Source organism: Callorhinus ursinus, unplaced genomic scaffold (assembly GCF_003265705.2).
Source record: "Callorhinus ursinus isolate GAN/ISIS: 27379988/994484 unplaced genomic scaffold, GSC_fseal_2.0 scaffold30, whole genome shotgun sequence".
Lineage (NCBI taxonomy): Eukaryota > Metazoa > Chordata > Mammalia > Carnivora > Otariidae > Callorhinus > Callorhinus ursinus.
In genome coordinates, this window is record NW_027397092.1 from 12,018,982 (window position 1) to 12,037,289 (window position 18,308).

At 41.2% G+C, this 18,308-nt stretch overlaps 1 protein-coding gene across 6 annotated transcripts in view; it reads left to right on the top strand.

The window, feature by feature from the left end:
* The window catches only part of MEGF10 (multiple EGF like domains 10), a 164,467-nt gene extending 148,045 nt beyond the window's left edge, over nt 1-16,422 (top strand). For all 6 annotated transcript variants that reach the window (XM_073878610.1, XM_025860821.2, XM_073878612.1 and 3 more), the window contains 6 exons: nt 1,667-1,903; nt 3,399-3,526; nt 4,836-4,959; nt 9,432-9,476; nt 10,267-10,473; nt 11,968-16,422. In XM_073878610.1, coding sequence (XP_073734711.1) covers nt 1,667-1,903; nt 3,399-3,526; nt 4,836-4,959; nt 9,432-9,476; nt 10,267-10,473; nt 11,968-12,149 — 923 coding nt within the window. In that variant the 3' untranslated portion in view covers nt 12,150-16,422. The remainder of the gene's footprint in view (nt 1-1,666; nt 1,904-3,398; nt 3,527-4,835; nt 4,960-9,431; nt 9,477-10,266; nt 10,474-11,967) is intronic.
* Nucleotides 16,423-18,308: the final 1,886 nt, after the last annotated feature.

Genomic DNA, 18,308 nt, shown 5'->3' on the forward strand with positions numbered 1-18,308 from the left:
ATTGCTTAGGATTTCATGTAAATAGAATCACACTGTGCTCTCTTTGGTCTGGTTTTGTTTGCTCAGCATAATCATTTTGAGACTGAACCGTATTGTTGTATATATCAATGGTTCAATTCTTTTTATTGCTGGGTAGTATTCCATTGCATGGGTATATCATAATTTGTTTACTTATTTACCTCTAGATGGACATTTGGATTGTTTCCAGTTTGGGGCTATTATAGATAAAGCTCATATGAAGAATAGTGTATCAAGTCTTTATATGGAGATATACTGCCATCTGTCTTGGGTAAATTTATAGGTGTAGAATGATTGGCTCGTCTGGTTAGGTATATGCTTAACTTTTTAAAAAACTTGTGCCCATGGTTTTTAACTAGGGTGTGCATCAAAATAACCTGAGAATAGTTGTCTTATACATAATCCTACATGGGCAATTCTGATTCTGGGGTGGATGGGGCCTTTGAGAAAGTTCTTCTGATGGTTCTGGAGCATGGCTCCCAGAGAGCTCCTGGTGTGTGGGGCTTTCCTCAGGAGGTAACACTCACACAGGCTCTCGGGGCTTTAGAAAATTCATATAATGTTGTAGGTGCCATCACCTTAAAGTGTGCACTATAGAGGCATTCCTAGTTCATTTCCTTTCGTTAAGTAACTTCTACATTCTCGTGATTTGTATTTGTCCTGACAATAGGATGTTATATTCCACAATCACATCATTATGACACACGCCTTGTGATCACACAGCACGGGGCTCCATGCTCTGTGTTTCGGAGCAGGCTGTCTAATAAGGAAGTCTAACCCTCAGAATCATAAAGTCACAGGGACGTTTGAGCTGGAAGCACCTGGTTGGAGGCCAGTTTCCTCCCTTATAGATAGATGGTGAAACTCCAGGCTAAGTGCTTAAAGGAAAATTCAGGATCTCTGGATCAATTTTTTTAGGCACCCAGTTTCTTGACTCACAGTTCATATCTTTCCTGTCCTCATTGGATGGAATGCGAGAAAGAATTATGTAAAGCTACAGTTTAAATGTTAATGAGTAAGCTTTTTGGGTGATCTTGTCAGGTGTTACTAGGACAGACCTTTCTGTCATAGAAAATAACTGCATAGAGCAAGATCTCCCAGGGTAAAAAGCCCACTAAAATTAGGATAAGGCAGCCCCATCTCATCTTGGACCAGATTTACAATGGAGTTATCCTTGCTTGGAAGGACAATTACTCTTAGAAATGCTAAAGATAGACATAAAATTAAGTTAAGCAGTTGAGGCATTTAGAAGTTAGCCCTTCATAAGCTTACTACTGCTTAATAAATAAAGCATGGTAAAAACTAGATAAATCATTACCTCCAGTGAATTCCTGGTCTGGTCTAAGTGTTTATTTAGTGTTTTCATGCGAGAAGCTCCCAAACCCTACCATGAAGTCTTTGGGTTCGGGAAATCCAGTCCCATTTTTGAGGCTTGGAGCAGCCTTTTTCTGGACACAGATGAGCCAACAACATCCGCAAATGAAGAATGTTTGTTTTTCCTTCCTGCAGTTTCTAAAAGTTTCCAAATTAACCTTTCATGAACTGAAAATATCCCAGCAGGAACCCAGTGGGAGAATTTCGTAAATAGAGTTCAGACGTTTACCCGGCACCCTGTTGTCCTTACTCAGATCTCTTCTCCCTTTGCTAGCCGGTGTCATCATAGTTGGAAATCTCAACAGCTTGAGCAGGACCAGTACGGCTCTCCCGGCTGATTCCTACCAGATCGGCGCGATCGTGGGCATCATCATTCTTGTGCTGGTGGTTCTCTTCCTGCTGGCCTTGTTCATTATTTATAGACAAAAGCAGAAGGGAAAGGAATCGAGCATGCCAGCAGTAACATACACCCCTGCTCTGAGGGTCATGAATGCAGACTATGCCATTTCAGGTAAGACTGCTCCCTAGAGCCATCTTACTCCTAGAGAAGGAAGGTTTCATCCTGGTTCTTTGAAACTGGGGCTTGTGGCTGGGCTGTCCGTTGTTGCTATCCATTAGCCTTGAGGAAAATTTTATGTTTGGAAAAGATACATTGTTATGGATGTGCTTTATAGGTCAACAGTAGCAAAATCATCACTGTTGTCTTCCATGAGGGTTTTTTTCTTTTTTAAAGATTTTATTTATTTTTCAACACAGAGAGAGAGAGAGAGAGAGAGAGCGAGAGAGAGGGAACACAAGCAGGGGGAGTGGGAGAGGGAGAAGCAGACTCCCCACTGAGCAGGGAGCCCGATGTGGGACTCGATCCCAGGACCCTGGGATCACGACCTGAGCCGAAGGCAGACGCTTAGCCACTGAGCCACCCAGGCGCCGCTTCCATGAGGGTTTTTAAATTGGATTCATTATGAGGTTGCTTTAGACTTGGGGAATTTCAGCCTGGGGGAAGATTTGCTGGGCACCTAAGCTTTTGTCATATGTCGGGGACTGGGAGCGGGGAGGAGGAGGCATCCATAAGTGTGGTAAGGTCATGGTGCAGATCAGGGACGAGAACCAGGTCTTCTGTCTCTGGCCTTGGGCTCTTAACAGAGTGCCTTCTAACCTGCCCCTGGGCCCATACAAATCATTAAGCGCAAAGTTATGGAAGAAGCAGTTTCGTCGTATTAGCAAGAACCAAAGCTGTTCTTTAAGAAAACTCTTTAAAATCTTTCTGTCACATGTCCCCAGAAATGTAAATTTTTAAGCGACATGCTCCTTCATCAGAGGAAGTAACCATTTAGGGGGGCTTGGGTGGCTCAGTCGGTTTAAGCGTCCGTCTCCTGATTTCGGCTCAGGTTGTGATCTCAGGGTTTTGAGATCGAGCCCCACATCAGGTTCTACATTGGAGCATGGAGTCTGCTTAAGATTCTCTCCGCGCCTCCCCACCCCCCCCCCACACACACATGCTCACTCCTTCCAAAAGAAGAAGAAGAAGGAGTAGAAGAAGAAGAAACTACTTAAACTAAGGAATTTGTACACTTAGTGTTTATTATTTTGGGCAATTACTGGAGGATTTCAGATGGGTTACATGTTTATAAATACACAGATTCTAGGGGAATACTTAAAGCAGCTGATTTGCTTAATAATTTGTTTCTAGCACAGAATATTATGGTGAGAGCTTAAGTGTCTAAAAAAAAAAAAAAGAGGCAGGTTATGGCAGAAGTAGCTTCAAAGTGATGGCTTCCCAGGTGTATGAGCCCCAGAGCAAAGAGGACACTTGCAGTTTTCTAGGAGGCAGGTAGGGAGGCAGACACCTGCTGCTCCTAGAAGCTTTGTTGAGTATGCTGGGCAGGAGCGGACTCTGCCCAGCCTGTGATATGGAAGCGGTACAGACATTTGTTCTGGTTATTTGGCTTCCCTTTTATCCATGCAGACTTAGGGGAGCCTTCACCGTTTCCTTCTCTTCTTTACAGAAACCCTTCCCCACAGCAACGGGGGAAGTGCGAACAGCCATTACTTCACCAACCCCAGTTATCACACGCTCACCCAGTGTGCCACATCCCCTCATGTCAACAACAGGGGCAGGATGACCATCGCCAAGGTGAGAGGAAGCGACTCCCAGGCCCTGCAGGTGCGCAGGGGAGAGAGCCGACAGGAAGGAGCATGCAGGGAGAGCTGCTGTGGGCCGGATGCGGCTCTCGGTCCTTTATATCTCTTACCTTGTTGACTGCGTATTAGAATCTCAAGTTCACTGGTGAAAAACCCGCGCAATGGGGAGTGTCATTCACTTCAAAACAGAGCTCCCCAGTTCGTGAGGGAGGCGGTTGCGGTCCGAGTCACGGTCTCCTTGTCTCCAATTTGCACCGGTGCCAGCGTAGTTCTTTGGAAAAATGTTTCTAATTACTGCCTGAGGTTTTTTAAAATGATGTCTCAGAGCCAACCTTAGCAGACTCCATCCCGGGTCTTTTCCTTTGTCTTTTCTGACCACCTGACTTCTAGTGCCCTATTGGGCCCACCTGTCCTTTCCTCCCAAAAACAAACTCCATGTGAGGTTTAGGTTGAACTACACTTTGTGTAGGTCAAAAGTGATCAAATAGAAACTATGTGCCAAGCATTTCTAACCAGTCTGCAAATATAAATTCATCTAACCTTCACACTGATCCTGTGACTCAAGAGTGATTGTTATCCTCGTTTTATAGGCACCCAGAAGGGTGGACACCCAGGGATACTCCTCCCATACCACTCACCTTACCCCCCGTCTCCTCGAGAATCCTCGGAAATCCCAAGCATTTCTTCCGATGGTCCCAAATTATATATTTCCAATCTCCATTGTCTCATTTTAGCTCTCTGCTAGAAGAAGACCAAGCTAATCAAATTAATTCTGTTGCAATTAAGCTAATGCAGCTGGATTTTAATTATAGTGCCTAATAGTTAAATAGCACTTCCCATGCCCTAAAGACTTTCGTGTCCATCATTGCATTTGTTCTCCTACATATTCAGGGAAGGAGGCAAAGTACATAATCTTACCCTCACATTTATTGCTAAGAAAACTGCTCAGAGTCACTGGTGACTCATAAAAAAATCATACAGTGTTTGACAGGAGAGCTCAAACCAAGAGTTTAACTTTTTTTAATTCAAAGTTCCATGTACGTTAACTCAAGTAAAGTTGAATGGGCACAGAGCGACTAAGCAAAATGAAGAATTTGAGGCAGTAGGGGAATCGTTGGGGCCAAGGGACATGTATTCCTGCTGCCCTTTAAGGCCCATCCGATAGTCACCTCTGCTCCCCCCTCCCCCCCCGCATGGCCTCGTTGAAGAACCAGCCCTTGATCCATGCTACGGACAAGCTTTCCCACATCTGTAACACTGTGTTCTCTTTTTACATCTTTGACGGTTTATATTCTTAACAGTCGAAGAACAATCAGCTGTTTGCGAATCTGAAAAATGTGAATCCTGGGAAGAGAGGCCCAGTGGCAGACTGCACGGGCACACTGCCGGCGGACTGGAAACATGGTGGCTACCTCAACGAGCTTGGCAAGTTCTTTCCCAACATCCGTCTTCAACAAGCTCCCTTATCTTGTAGCCCCCTCAGATAGTCATAGATTTATGATGTGCCAAAGCGATCTATTGGAAATATGCATGAAAAAAACCAGAATGATAGAATTATACCTAATGTCTATATGGGGCTTATTACTGTCCTACTTGCTTTATTCATCCAACAAACATTTATTAAGGTCCTAGGGTGTGCCAGGAATTGATAAAAAGAGACGAGAATCTCTGCCTGCTTGTAGCTCCCATTCTAACTCTACAAATATTAATTTACACGATTCTCACAAGTACTCTGATAAGTAGGTACTGTAATTATCATCATCATGATGTCCATGTAACAGTTGAGAAACTGAGTCACAAAGAGGGTAAGTCTCTTGAGAAAAGTCTCAAAGCCTATTAAATGGTAGAGCCGGGATCTGAATCCTGTCAGGGTGGTACCAGGGTGTGCATTCCCCTTTGCTCTCTTTTAATACGGGCACCCATACTTGAGGGCCCCTTCCCTGAAGATATTAACAGGAAGATAGTAAGTCGGGGCTTCTCGAACATTTTGGAATCAGGACCCCTTCACACTCTTGAAAGTTATCAGGAATCCTGAAGAGCTTCTTTCCATATGTGTTATACCTATTGATACCATGTTACAAATTAAAACTGAGACCATTTGAAATAGTTATCTATTGCTTTGTTTATAATAACAGTAATCTAGTATCATGATAACGTAAAACACATTTTTATGAAAAAAATAACTACATTTTCTAAAACAAAAACAAATTAGTGAAAAGAGTGGCACTGTTTTACATTTGTTGGATCTCTTTAACGTCTAGCTTCAGAGAAGATGGATTCTCATATCTGCTTCTCCATTCAGTCATTGGTGATCCCACACTTGGTGCAGCTCTTAGACAACCACCACGCACTTGAGCGAGAACAAGAGTGAAAGAGACAAGTAATGTCATTGTATTATTAGGAGAATAATTTTGATCTCGTGGCCCTCCTGAAAAGGGGGCAGGACCTCCTGGACCAGCCTTAAAGAGCTGCTGTGGTACCCCACTAAGTGAACTGTGCCATCGCCAAGCAGTTGCCCCTGATTTCAGGGAGGCACTTGATGATGCCGTAACTGATATGTGCATTACCTTATGGGTAGCAAACCCTTTCATTTGCATTTATTTGATGGTAGGGTGGCTGGGAAACCCATTTAAATTTGAATTTCAGATAAGCAACAAATTTTTTTAGTATAAATATATCCCAAAAGTTGCATGGGGCATACTTACCCTAAAAATTATTTGTCGTTTCTCTGAAATTCAAATTGAAATGTCCTTCCTTTGTTTTTATTTGGTGAATCTGACAACCCTACTGGGTGGACCCTTCCATGAATCTTGGTTTTTTAAAGTAATAAACTGGGAAGCACAGAGAGGTTGCCCAGGACTTCATGGAAGGAATAGGGTAAAATCGGGTCTCAAAGTTCGTCTTCCAACTACTCCTCCCCTGATCTTTCTGGGAATACCATATATGCCGAATCACCTGAGCCAGATGTAGGAACTAATCCTTATGGGCTCTGGAATCCCCTATTACTATAGAAATGCAAATGTTAAAGTAGGAAAATGAATACAAATTCTTAACTTCTATCTGCATTCTATATCCACGTTATCAAATAGCTGTGCATTTCTGAACACAGTCAAATTACTTAGATACCAGATTCACAGTATACCTATAGGTCAAATCATTTAACATCAGAGATTTTTTTTTTAAGTCTACATTACATTAGTAATGTAGCTCCAAGAAATACATGAATTGATATTAGTAAAGCACTACCTGGGGTGCCTGGGTGGCTCAGTTGGTTGGGCGACTGCCTTCGGCTCAGGTCATGATCCTGGGGTCCCGGGATTGAGTCCCGCTTCGGGCTCCCTGCTGAGCAGGGAGTCTGCTTCTCCCTCTGACCCTCCCCCCTCTCATGTACTCTCTCTGTCTCATTCTCTCTCTCAAATAAATAAATAAATTATTAAAAAAAAAAAAAAGCACTACCTGGCACTAATGAGAACAAAGTTCTCCTCTTCCACCTTCACCTGCTACACTTGGTCCAGACTCTAGAACACAGTCATGGCAGTGGTCACATATAAACTTCTCTGCTTTTTGTCTCAGTAAGAACCACCAGACTGATTGTTGAGAATGTAAAATCCTCATTGGAAATTCTGGGTCTCCTTCATGTGTTTCCATCCAAGAGCAATTCTGCATGTAATGTCCCCTTACATTTGTTGCCCAGAAAGTCTTCCTTTACAAAGGACACACTATGGATGTCTAAGTCCTTGGAATATCCCAGCCAGTAAGAGTGTTTCTGTCTACCACACTATGGATAAGGCACACTATGGATGCTGAAATGTGTAGGTGTTTGACATGATGGCAAAGTTGTTGGGATGTTGTCTGAAAGAGCTCTGAACCTGACACAAAAGCCCTAAGGTTGATTTCTGGTTCTGTTCTATGACACCGGGCTCATCAACCCCACGAAGCGGATCAGTTCATTTGTGAAACAGAGACAGTGATCATGTTGTGACTCATTGTACGAATTAGATTAAGCCAAGCATTTGAAAGCATCTATCCAGGGACTGGAACATATGGGAGTTTATATGAGGAAAACCGCCTGCTCCCTCATTAAAACAGCCCACAGAGAAAACCTGGCAGGGGTACTGGTATGACAGTGCCTCTCTTGTTCCCTAATTTACTCTCCACCTCAGGCTGCTCCTCTCCTTAGCCTCTTGGGGAATGCTAGCCGTTGCACAGTTAAGACCAAGACAGACAATTAACAAGATTTTGCTACAGTTTGTAGACAGCTGAGTGAATCTGGCAGAGTAGCAAAGACAGAGTTCCCTGATAGGGAGCTCTGAGAGCCCCCAGGTCCTACCCACCTTCATGTGGTCCCTTTACAAAGTCTGGGAATCCCTAAGACTACCCTCAGGATCCATAATTCCACAGAAAGACTCATAGAACTCACTGCAAGCTGTCATACTCATGGTTAGAGTTTATCACAGCCAAAGGATACAGAGGAAAATCAGCCAAGGGAAGAGACACAGTGGGCAGAGTCAAGGGAAGTTCCAAGCCAGAAACTTCCAGTTGTCCTTTTCCAGTGGAATCATGGAAAGTGCTACCTTTTACTGGTTATAGTATATGACAAGACGCATGAAGTATTACCAGCCAAGGAAGCTGGCTTCAGCCTTGGTGTCTAGAGTTTTTATGAGAGTTTGGTTGGGTCAACATGGTTGACCACCCGTGTGGTTGACCTTTCAACCGGCCCATCTGGAGATGGAGCTGACACTAAGTGGCCCAAACCCCCTCTCATAAATCACTTTGTTACATTATCCAATGTAACCCTAGGCCCCAGGTAAACAAAAACACTCTTACTGGGTGGGATATTCCAAGGACTTAGAGATCACCTCCCAGGAACTAAGGGCAAGGACCAGACCGCACTTTGATTAGGTTAATTCACTATCCTTATCATGCCTCCCTGCATAACAGGGCACCTTTCCCACCAGCTGGGAGCTTGGCTAGACTTCACAGTGCAGACCCAAGACAGGAAAACATTCTCAGAGAAAGGAGGACATTCCTATTTCCTGTCCCACGATATTAGACACACCCTCTCCCTTTAAGGGATGCTCCCTCTTCCTTCACAAAAGTGTGTCCCCCAGGACATCCTAACTTGAGTCTACTATCACTCTAAGGGGCACATGCACAGTGGCAGGTGATCGTCTCCTTACCATTCTCCTATTTATTTGAATATTTGTCATAAGTCATTACTTTACTCTCTGTTTCTAATGTAAGTCTATAACATTCCATTTAAAAGATCATGGAAGAGGCCTTGGAATGCTTGCATGTAGACTGGAGCTGGGGTCGTAGGACACATTTAGTGTTACAGTCACTGAAACACCATTCATTTATACAGCACCTCAAAGTTTACCATGCCTTTTCGTGCGCTCTAGTTCACTTAAGGATCACACCAGCCCTGTAAAGTTTGGAAGGCAGGTTTTGTTTTCTTCATTTTAGAGATAAGAAAATTGACCCAGAGAGAGTAGAACATCTTGCCCAAAGTCATGTGCTGAGCGAGTGATGAAATCGAAGTCCTTTGTCTCAGTTCTAGTCCTGACTATGTCCTTTCCACAGTGGGACCTTGAATCAAGTGTACCAATTCATCCATGCCTTATTTTCTACCTGTACTGATCAGCCTTTCCCAAAGTCACTGTAAATGAGCAGGAGGATGATCAGAATGATATATATATGTACTTTAAATTCTAAGTGCTGAAGACATCAAGCATGAGCGACCTGGTGCAAAGGTTTGAAAAGCAACAGGCTTGGTTATTTCCTGCAGTGGGGAGATAGTGGGTGCCCAAACCATCCTCCTCCATGACCTTGGAATATTAGATGGGTTTTCTCTTGTTTCCAGATCTCACTAGAGATTTTTTTCTTCTTTATCACAGGAGCTTTTGGACTTGACAGAAGTTATATGGGAAAATCCTTGAAAGGTATGGTGTAAATTTAAGGAAGAAATACATCTATCAGAACCATAATTTTAAAAACAATTTATTCAGAAATAATTGGCTAAACAAGCAAGAGTGGCAGTGTAGAGAAAATGTACAGTTGTTGATGTGGTTAATTACCCCACCAAACACACAAACATGTTTGACTGAGGTCAAGAGCGTGACCATAGGTGCATGGTGTTAGAGCATAAGTCTAGGGGAACAAAGGTTTCTGTTTGCTGGGGAAACACTCATATTTCTTTGAAAAGATGTAGGACTTACGGAGAGAGAGAAATACACACACACACAAAAGGAAATAGCAGGAAAACAAGAGCTCAGCATGGTTACATGAATAACGTCACGTGCCCAGTCCTGAGGTTTTACAAGGAAATCTCACATCACAAAAACCTCCCTCAGCACCATGATAGAACTTTCTTGTGCTCCCAGGGGTATCCACAGGTGGTTTCTTGACTGAAACCTCTGAGAATTCAGAGACTATTAGTAAATTGGAATGGAATTAATTTTGTGTGTGAAACGAAATCAAAATGAAATCAAATCCACAATGTTCACATTGATACTCACCTGAGAGGGGAGCTAAAATTACTTTAAGATGGGTAATTTTATAGCAGATTCTCTCCAAAATAAGTGGAAATGTATGGTGTTGTTGTCGATATATGTAATTATAGAAATGTAGCTACAAAGAGAAAGAAGTAACCTGTCCGAGTAAATTACCCCCAAGAAAAAAATTAATGTCCATAAAATAGTATTTGCTTTTCTCCCCCATCTCTCTTTACAGATTTGGGCAAGAATTCCGAATATAATTCAAGTAACTGCTCTCTAAGCAGTTCTGAAAACCCATATGCCACTATTAAAGACCCACCTGTACTTATCCCGAAAAACTCAGAGTGTGGCTATGTGGAGATGAAGTCGCCAGCACGGAGAGATTCCCCCTATGCAGAGATCAATAACTCAACTTTAGCCAACAAGAATGTCTATGAAGTTGGTGAGTTCCCCTAACCAAAGGAAGAACCTAATATAGGAATTTTTTTTAAACAGTTTTAAAAGTCCTTGAGTATACGATAACAGTTTGTATAAACATTATTGAAGACACAGGTCCATATTTTCAGTGCGACCTGTGTTTTCAGTGACCCTATTAATTGGTGTCAAATAAATTTTTAAGGGAAAATGGCATTTAGAAAATTTAAAGTAAATTTTCCTTATCTCTCACCTGGCTGTTCACCTTTTGTTTTGTAACCATAGTGACTATTTGAGCACACCTGTGGAATAGCATATGTCTCACATTAGCTCTTGTGTTGAGTTAGCCTAAACAAATGGTTCAAGGGCATGAAACAGGTGGTTCCATTTCCTGGTTGCATATTCATTACGTTAATATAATGCTTTTACAGGATTGAAACATTTTATTTTTAAATTTGTATGATATGTTGCTCATATTCTTGGATGTGAATGGGATGGCGATTAATAAGAATTCAATTTAAAATTAGAATTTTGATTGCCCCTTACAAATACCATTTGGGGCTGTCACTGGGTAGGTAGAGTAGGGCTATGTATTTTAATTTATTTTTCCTCTCTTCCTCAAATTTATGATTTAAACTTTAAAAAGTTCTCTATTACTTGTAAATGAAGTGGCTAATTTAACTCTAGTCACTAGTAATTAATTTATGCCACAGACATGTCACTGAAAAGATGAATAACTATTCTTAAAGAATTAAGACAGCTTTTAAAAAAAAATGGAAGGTATAGTGACCTAAGTTTATTTTTAAAAAGTCAGTCACGATCCCCCTTTGAGCCATCTGGTAAACCCAACACTTTAATGTGGGCATGCAACTGCAAGCCTGGGTCCTGAGTCCTACAGTGAACTTGTTAAGTGTTTCCATGAATTGAGTTACCCTGCAAGGACCTCAGTCTTCTCACCTACGGGATAAAGGATTTGGACTAGATTACCTACAAGGTGCTTTTCAGACAATGATTCTCATCCAGGGTTTCTGTCTGGTCCCTGGATGTCTTCATCCCAACCCTACAGTCACCTTGTTGTTCAGAACGCCGTTGTGTGCATCAGCTGGTCTAACAGCCATAGCGTAGCCACCTCCATGTGATTATAAAACCATCCTTTGTTTCTTTTTTGTTTTTTTTGTTTTTTTTTTAAAGATTTTATTTATTTATTTGACAGAGAGAGACAAGTGAGAGCAGGAACACAAGCAGGGGGGAGTGAGGGTCAGAGGGAGAAGCAGGCTTCCCGCAGAGCAGGGAGCCCGATGTGGGGCTCGATCCCAGGACCCCGGGATCATGACCTGAGCCGAAGGCAGACGCTTAACGACTGAGCCACCCAGGCGCCCCATCCTTTGTTTCTTAAAATAGTGTTTCTTTACATTTTTGGAAGTGCTCCTCTTATATGTTTGAGATTCGCAAGAAATGCCATATTCTATTCTGTTTAAAATATTCCATTGCTGATAAATTAATGTGTCCCTGGTTGTCACAGAACCTACAGTGAGTGTTGTCCAAGGAATATTCAGCAATAATGGGCATCTCACCCAGGATCCATACGACCTCCCAAAGAACAGTCACATCCCTTGCCATTATGACCTGCTGCCAGTCCGAGACAGTTCCTCCTCCCCCAAGCGAGAGGACGGTGGCAGCAGCAGCAGCATCAGCAGCGAATGACACCAAAGGACGGCTCGGTAGCCGCTGGAACAGTTTCCAGAACTGCACTTCGGTTCTTCTCCATCCTCAAGTTTGCCACCTTAGGTGAATGTTAATCTACTTGGTAGGCAACTGTTGGACATGAACCAGAAAGCTCAAAGCTGAGGCTGACTGACCGTAGGTCCTCCTTATACAGGTGGCTCGGAAGGAGATATCAATGTGACTTCCTCTTCTTCTTAGTTTTAGAACTGCACTCGTGAAGCGCGACTTCCTATAAAATCTGGGCTAAAAGCATGAACATGCGGAAGTCCTTGGGAGGGAGTCATGGGGTGCGGTGGCTGTTGACAGTATGGCTTGAACGAGTGCAATTTCAATATTTTCTTTCTCATTTGCATTGCAGAGCTGTACCGAGGATTGTGCAGTTTGTCATAAAATCTAGTGTGAATCACCAAGCGTGTAGAAGAGAAGGGGCATATTATCGAGTACTTATGTTTATTTTTTTTCAGCTGGACTCAGAATTATAGGGATAATATGAACCCAGGAAGAAATGTTCTGTCAAGTGGCATACCTGGAGAGACTTGGAGTAAACTCTAGAATTGGTTAGCACATTTAAATATGAAAACTTTAGACCTTTTTTAGGATGAAGAAATGAAAAATTAGAATTATTTTAGAAATAGTAGAATTATTTCAGGAATCAGTATACAGGTGTGGCCGGCAGAGGGTTGTCTTCTTCGACCCTTGGCCCACTTTTGATCCATGAGGTCATTCTGATCACTGTCCCCATCGTACATATTCACCACTTAAGGTCCATAACATATCAATAATTATTCATAAATATGGAAATGAAATAGTTTTATTTTTGAGAGACTGGATTGAACAAGTGTATAATGATTGGAAAAGGTTGTAAATTTTAAGTGTAAGAAGATGCTTCGGTTTTGTAAACCATTAGTAACACATGCTGTAATATAGAATTAGAAAGTTTTGATTAATTTTTCCCTAGAAGTGACCAGAATATTTTTGTGCATATTTGAGAAAAGGGCACTTTCCTTTTATTAATTGTTGATTTAGAGAAACTATGCTTAAGCTGGTCTTTTGCATTGCTAATATGACGTGTACCCCATTTTTCATTAATTTGTATTTCCATTTTTAAGTTGTATATTCTATGTTTTGTAGTGCTTGGATTGTTAATGAAAAAAATTATATTATATGTCCATTGTTTCTTGTATTATTGCCACTTATCTTTTTGCCTGATAAAAATGCATTGTTCTTTTTTCCTTTTGGAGGGAGGAGACATAAGTATATAAATCAAATCTATTAAAAATCGGTCATTACTTAAATAGTAAAGTAACCGTAGGTGAATGGCTTATAATTGAACTAGAGAAGCTTTTTAATGTTCCAAAATGGAGCTCCTTTTGATCTGTGGGTTCTGAGTCTTGGCTAAGCCAGGGGGTTAGGGGAGTGAGGAGCTGTTGGTTATTAGCAAGTACCACAGATTGGTCTTACTGAAGACCTTCATTGGGATGATCCCACAACTGATCATCCAAACTGGGACACTTTTGAGTGTAAATGAGGGCATTATTAATATTTAACCTGCCATGGGCTTAAATCTGGACTGTCCCAAGCAAACCAGAATGGATACTCAACCTGTGCACACCTGTCACGCACTAACGTTTTTCACTTCAAGGTGGTTGTCTCGAGAATGCCAACCTGATGCAAAAAAGCCAGTTTCTCTTTGACTTACCTGAGCAAGCGGAAGGGCTGAAATGCTGCATGAGGAAGCAACTTCATGAGAGAAAACTGTGGCTGTGAATCTTTAAAGACAGGAAACCCTATGGGGTGTCTCAGTGAATCAGCTGACATATATGTATTGTGCACCCGTTCCACCAGTAATATATATACATAAGGCATTGTCCCTGCCAGTTATCAAGTTGGGGTATCCAGTGAGTTCACATCACACACCTGCCCCCATGGTGGTGATTTGGTCAGGGAGATGATAGAACAAACCCACCTCGAACATTCACTCCTTTGGTGGTTGTTTCTTGTTGAGAACCCCATAGTTAATTCAAGGACATATGCAATTACTTGGAACACACCTTAGAAACAATTGATTCATTCCAACAGTTACCCTTTTGCTGACCCTTGGCTTAAGGGGGTGGGTAGGCATCTAATTGAGACACTTGTGGGTCACTAGCCACGAAAAGTCCTTTCTGGTAAGAAAAAAAGTCTTTTTCCTCTTCTCGTTTAAGCATCATCTCTTTACTATTCCATGATACATTTGAGTCTCCCCATAACATCCTCGATAGAGTTAAAAAAAATTTTTTTTCTCATTACGCTACAAAAAAAAACAAAACAAAACACCGAAACCCTGAAAGCTTCCTGTGCAAAGACAAGAGCATCTCAAGCAGAAAGCCTGAGCAGCAGATGTGGATTCCGAAGGGGCACTGACATCCCTCCCTGTGCATTCTCTCTGGTAGACCAGTTGCTCAGGATTGATGCTGTTCTGACACCACATTTGTATCAGAGGCGATACAGAGTTCGGCGATACAGTTGCTCACCAGAGTTCACTCAAGATTTTTCAAACACGAGAACACATATAACATTTTGGATATTGTAAAAATGACATAGTGTATTTGGAGAGGTATAGTTGAGAAGCCAAAGCTTCCTAGATATTTTGATCCAGGTTTGGGTAAAGAGAGAAATTCATCTGTTGGAATTAAAAGACAAAAGGACCTGGCAAGTTTGTTTTCCGCCCCCTGAAATTGCCACCTTTGGATCCTTCCAGATATGTCTAATGTAATTTAATGGTGATGTAATTCTTTATACACCGTGACTCTATTCTCTTGACCTTTGAGCTCATTCATTGGGACGCTAAAATTAATTTCTTCCTCATATCCTACAGTGGTCAGAGCAGTGAATGAGCTTGGCAATACCAAGGAAAAGCCATTCACGTAGGAATGTCAGCCAAACTCTTCTTTCCCTAGAGGATGATATGTCAGGAAATTTATAAACTATTTGTATTTATATATAAATACATCAAAAGTGGCCCAGCTAATAGCTTATGTACTTGCTGTAATATGGAGAATATGTTATTTATAGTGAATTATATGATAAGGAATATTTCGTAATTATTTACAATGCTTGCTATAATTTCCTCTCACATGCTATAGTCGTTATACCAAGAGAGCATGCAATGTGTTTAGCATTATCTCTATAGTAAATTATATTCACCAATTTTAGGAAAGCCGATGTAGAATTTTATAAGATAGTTATAACCTATCCCAACCAATTCTATTAGCACAACCACTGTGTGCTGTGAGAAATGCAAACCACTTTATGAAAATGTGGTCATTCCAAAGAGCTACAGCAGTACTTCACAATTATTGGGGGGTTTTAAACCATAAATATTGAAAAAGTTGCATGGGAGTATTACACTACTAACTCATGTCAACATTAGAAGTCCAGTTACCACTTAGAATAAGATGAAGTCAAAAAAATTGCATTTTAAGGTTATGTTTTTTAAAATAACAAATCTCCTATCTTCGGTAATGTCTTTATTATTCCAACTCAGTATTTAATAGATATTTTGATCTTAAAGGCTTTACGTCGTTGAAGTGTATACAAATGTGCCCGTGTGAGTCACATAGTATGGATGAGTGCTTATTTCTTCACTAAAGATGTACAGCAAACGACCCTTTTAGGGTCTTCTGACCAGTGGTGACCTAACACCGGGTCTGCTTGTTTTCATTCAGTATTTAATCCAGGCTTCCTTTTGATATGAACAAATCGCAACATATATTTTTAAAAGGAAAAAAAATCAAAATACGTAAGAATTTTCCTGATTGTAGCAAACACAAAAATGCTTTCAGTGTGAAAATATCTCTATTTTCCAAAGATGGTAAACTTTGGTCAGTATTAGCTCACGTTGTCATTTATTATCACCAAAGGAGGATAGATTAATGCAATAAACTTTCTAATAAAAAAACCTTTAAAGTAGTGTTTATTTGTATGTCTGATTCAATTGTTAATGAGAAGTGAAAACCTTATGATCTTACTGGAAAAATTACTATTTTTTTCACGTGTAACACCATAGCACTTTATATAGGCACGTAAAAACAATTGCATTTTATTATATTTAACTGTTCACATATCTGCTTTCCCTTCAGACTGCTTGTTCTTTAAGGACAGAGGCAATATTTTGTATATATTTGGATTCCAGCAACCCCGGTTAGTGGCCGAGAGTCAAGTCTTCTGTATAAATAACTTTAGGTCATCTTACTTGAATTTGTTTCTTAAATCTTGGTAGCTTGTTAATTCCTTATTTTATAATTAAAACATTTCTGGAGCATCCACTTTATAGCACTGTGTTCCAGAGATCAAGTATGAATAAAACATTGCTTCTTCTCTCAGTTATTGTTTATTTACTGAGGGCCTGCGTGCCAAGCACAGTTGGGGATGCAAGAAAATATGATACATGAGCTATTTTAAAGTAGCTCATTATTTAATTAAGGAACTAAATCATTTTACTAGCCGTGTGACTTTGGTAAGTTACTTAACTTCCCAGAGCCTTTGTTCCTATATTATAATATGTTGGAAAGAACGGTACCTATTTCATAGGGGTTCGTGAGAATTTAATAACTTTATGCATACACCACACCTACTTCAGGGCCTGACACATAGTAGATAGCTGGTAAATGTTAGCTATCAATACTATTATGAAAAATTAGCTAATAACTGGAGCCATTTTATAGTAACCAGATGAGTGATGAGGCTGGTAAATCAAAAGTGAACATTTAACGAATATTATAAAAGCTACATATTTGTGTGACCTTATCCCGATCTATTTTTGTACTACCACACAATTCCATATATATTTTATTTCTAGAGTGGTGATTTAGGAAAGCAATAATAATAATATGATTTCATCTTCCAGCAGCGTGTTATCTTCCTAAGAACTGAGAATGCTTTTAAAATGTGTGGATGTGGGTTTCCGGAAAGATGGTGACCTGGCTTCACATTGCCATCCTGGAGAATACAGCCATCCAGAAAAGATCAGGGGCTGACCTTGGCAAACCGATGAGGTTCCACATACAGTGAGATATCAAGTTCCTGAAGGAAGGTGCAAATGGGGGGCAAAATGTAAATGGGAGTCGCTGGATTTGATGGGAGAGGACTATGGAGGGGGTGCATGGGAAGGGCCGGCTGACCTGGGGGAAGGAAAGAACATCTCTTCTGTTTGCAGGATGCATCGGTGAGAGGCTGTCCCTTGCCTGACAGCATCTTAGGAGGGGTAGTTTCCATGTTGAGCTAAGGTCAGCCTATCCCTCCTTGGATTTGCGAACTGAGAGGCTTTCACAAAGTGACCATGGGGATCACTGGTAACCACCGAAGGAAAAATCCCTCCCCTGGCTGTCAGTATGCAGGAAAGAACCAGAGTGACGCACCGGTGTTAAAAGCCGGCATGCTATCACGTGAAGAGACAGAGGAACATCACAACCACGTCATGAGAACATTGCAGCTCAGATGGAAGCAAAAGAGGCTGACATGGTGGAAAACTACAATAAACCTCTGTTATGGAGGCAGAGCCAACATGGAAAATGGAGGAAAACCTGGATAGAATACAATGTAAACTCTTGTAGGAATATTATTAGAGGACCAGAGAGTTTCCTAGAACTGAAAACAGTGGTTCCCCAATTTAAAAATTCGATAGAGGAACATGAGATTCAGCTGAGGCTGAATTTGGGTTTTGGAGAATGAACTACAACCATGAGGAAAACAGGAAAACTCATCCAGGAGACCCAGCGTTGAAGCGGTTGCTAATACAGAAGGGGAAAAAGGCGCCATGGCGGAGTAGTAATCAAAGAAATAATCAAAGAAAACTTCCAGAAACTATGCCCTTCCATAATGTGAATCTTTCAGATCTTTAGATCTTTCTTTCAGTTGTTGAAGGACCTACTGGGCTAATGAAACGGAATTGATGAAAAACAATATGGAGGGAGAGAAATCCTGGTGACCTTCCCAAACTCTGAGGCTAGAAAAACAAACTTAAAATGGCACGAGCAGAAGCGGTAGATTGGTTACAAGGGAAAGAGAATGCTTTTGAATGGAGGAAGTGTCCGGTGGGGACAGAAAAGGGCAGGGAAAGGGTTGTGTAGCTCCCTGCTATTCTCTGGCTGCAGCATC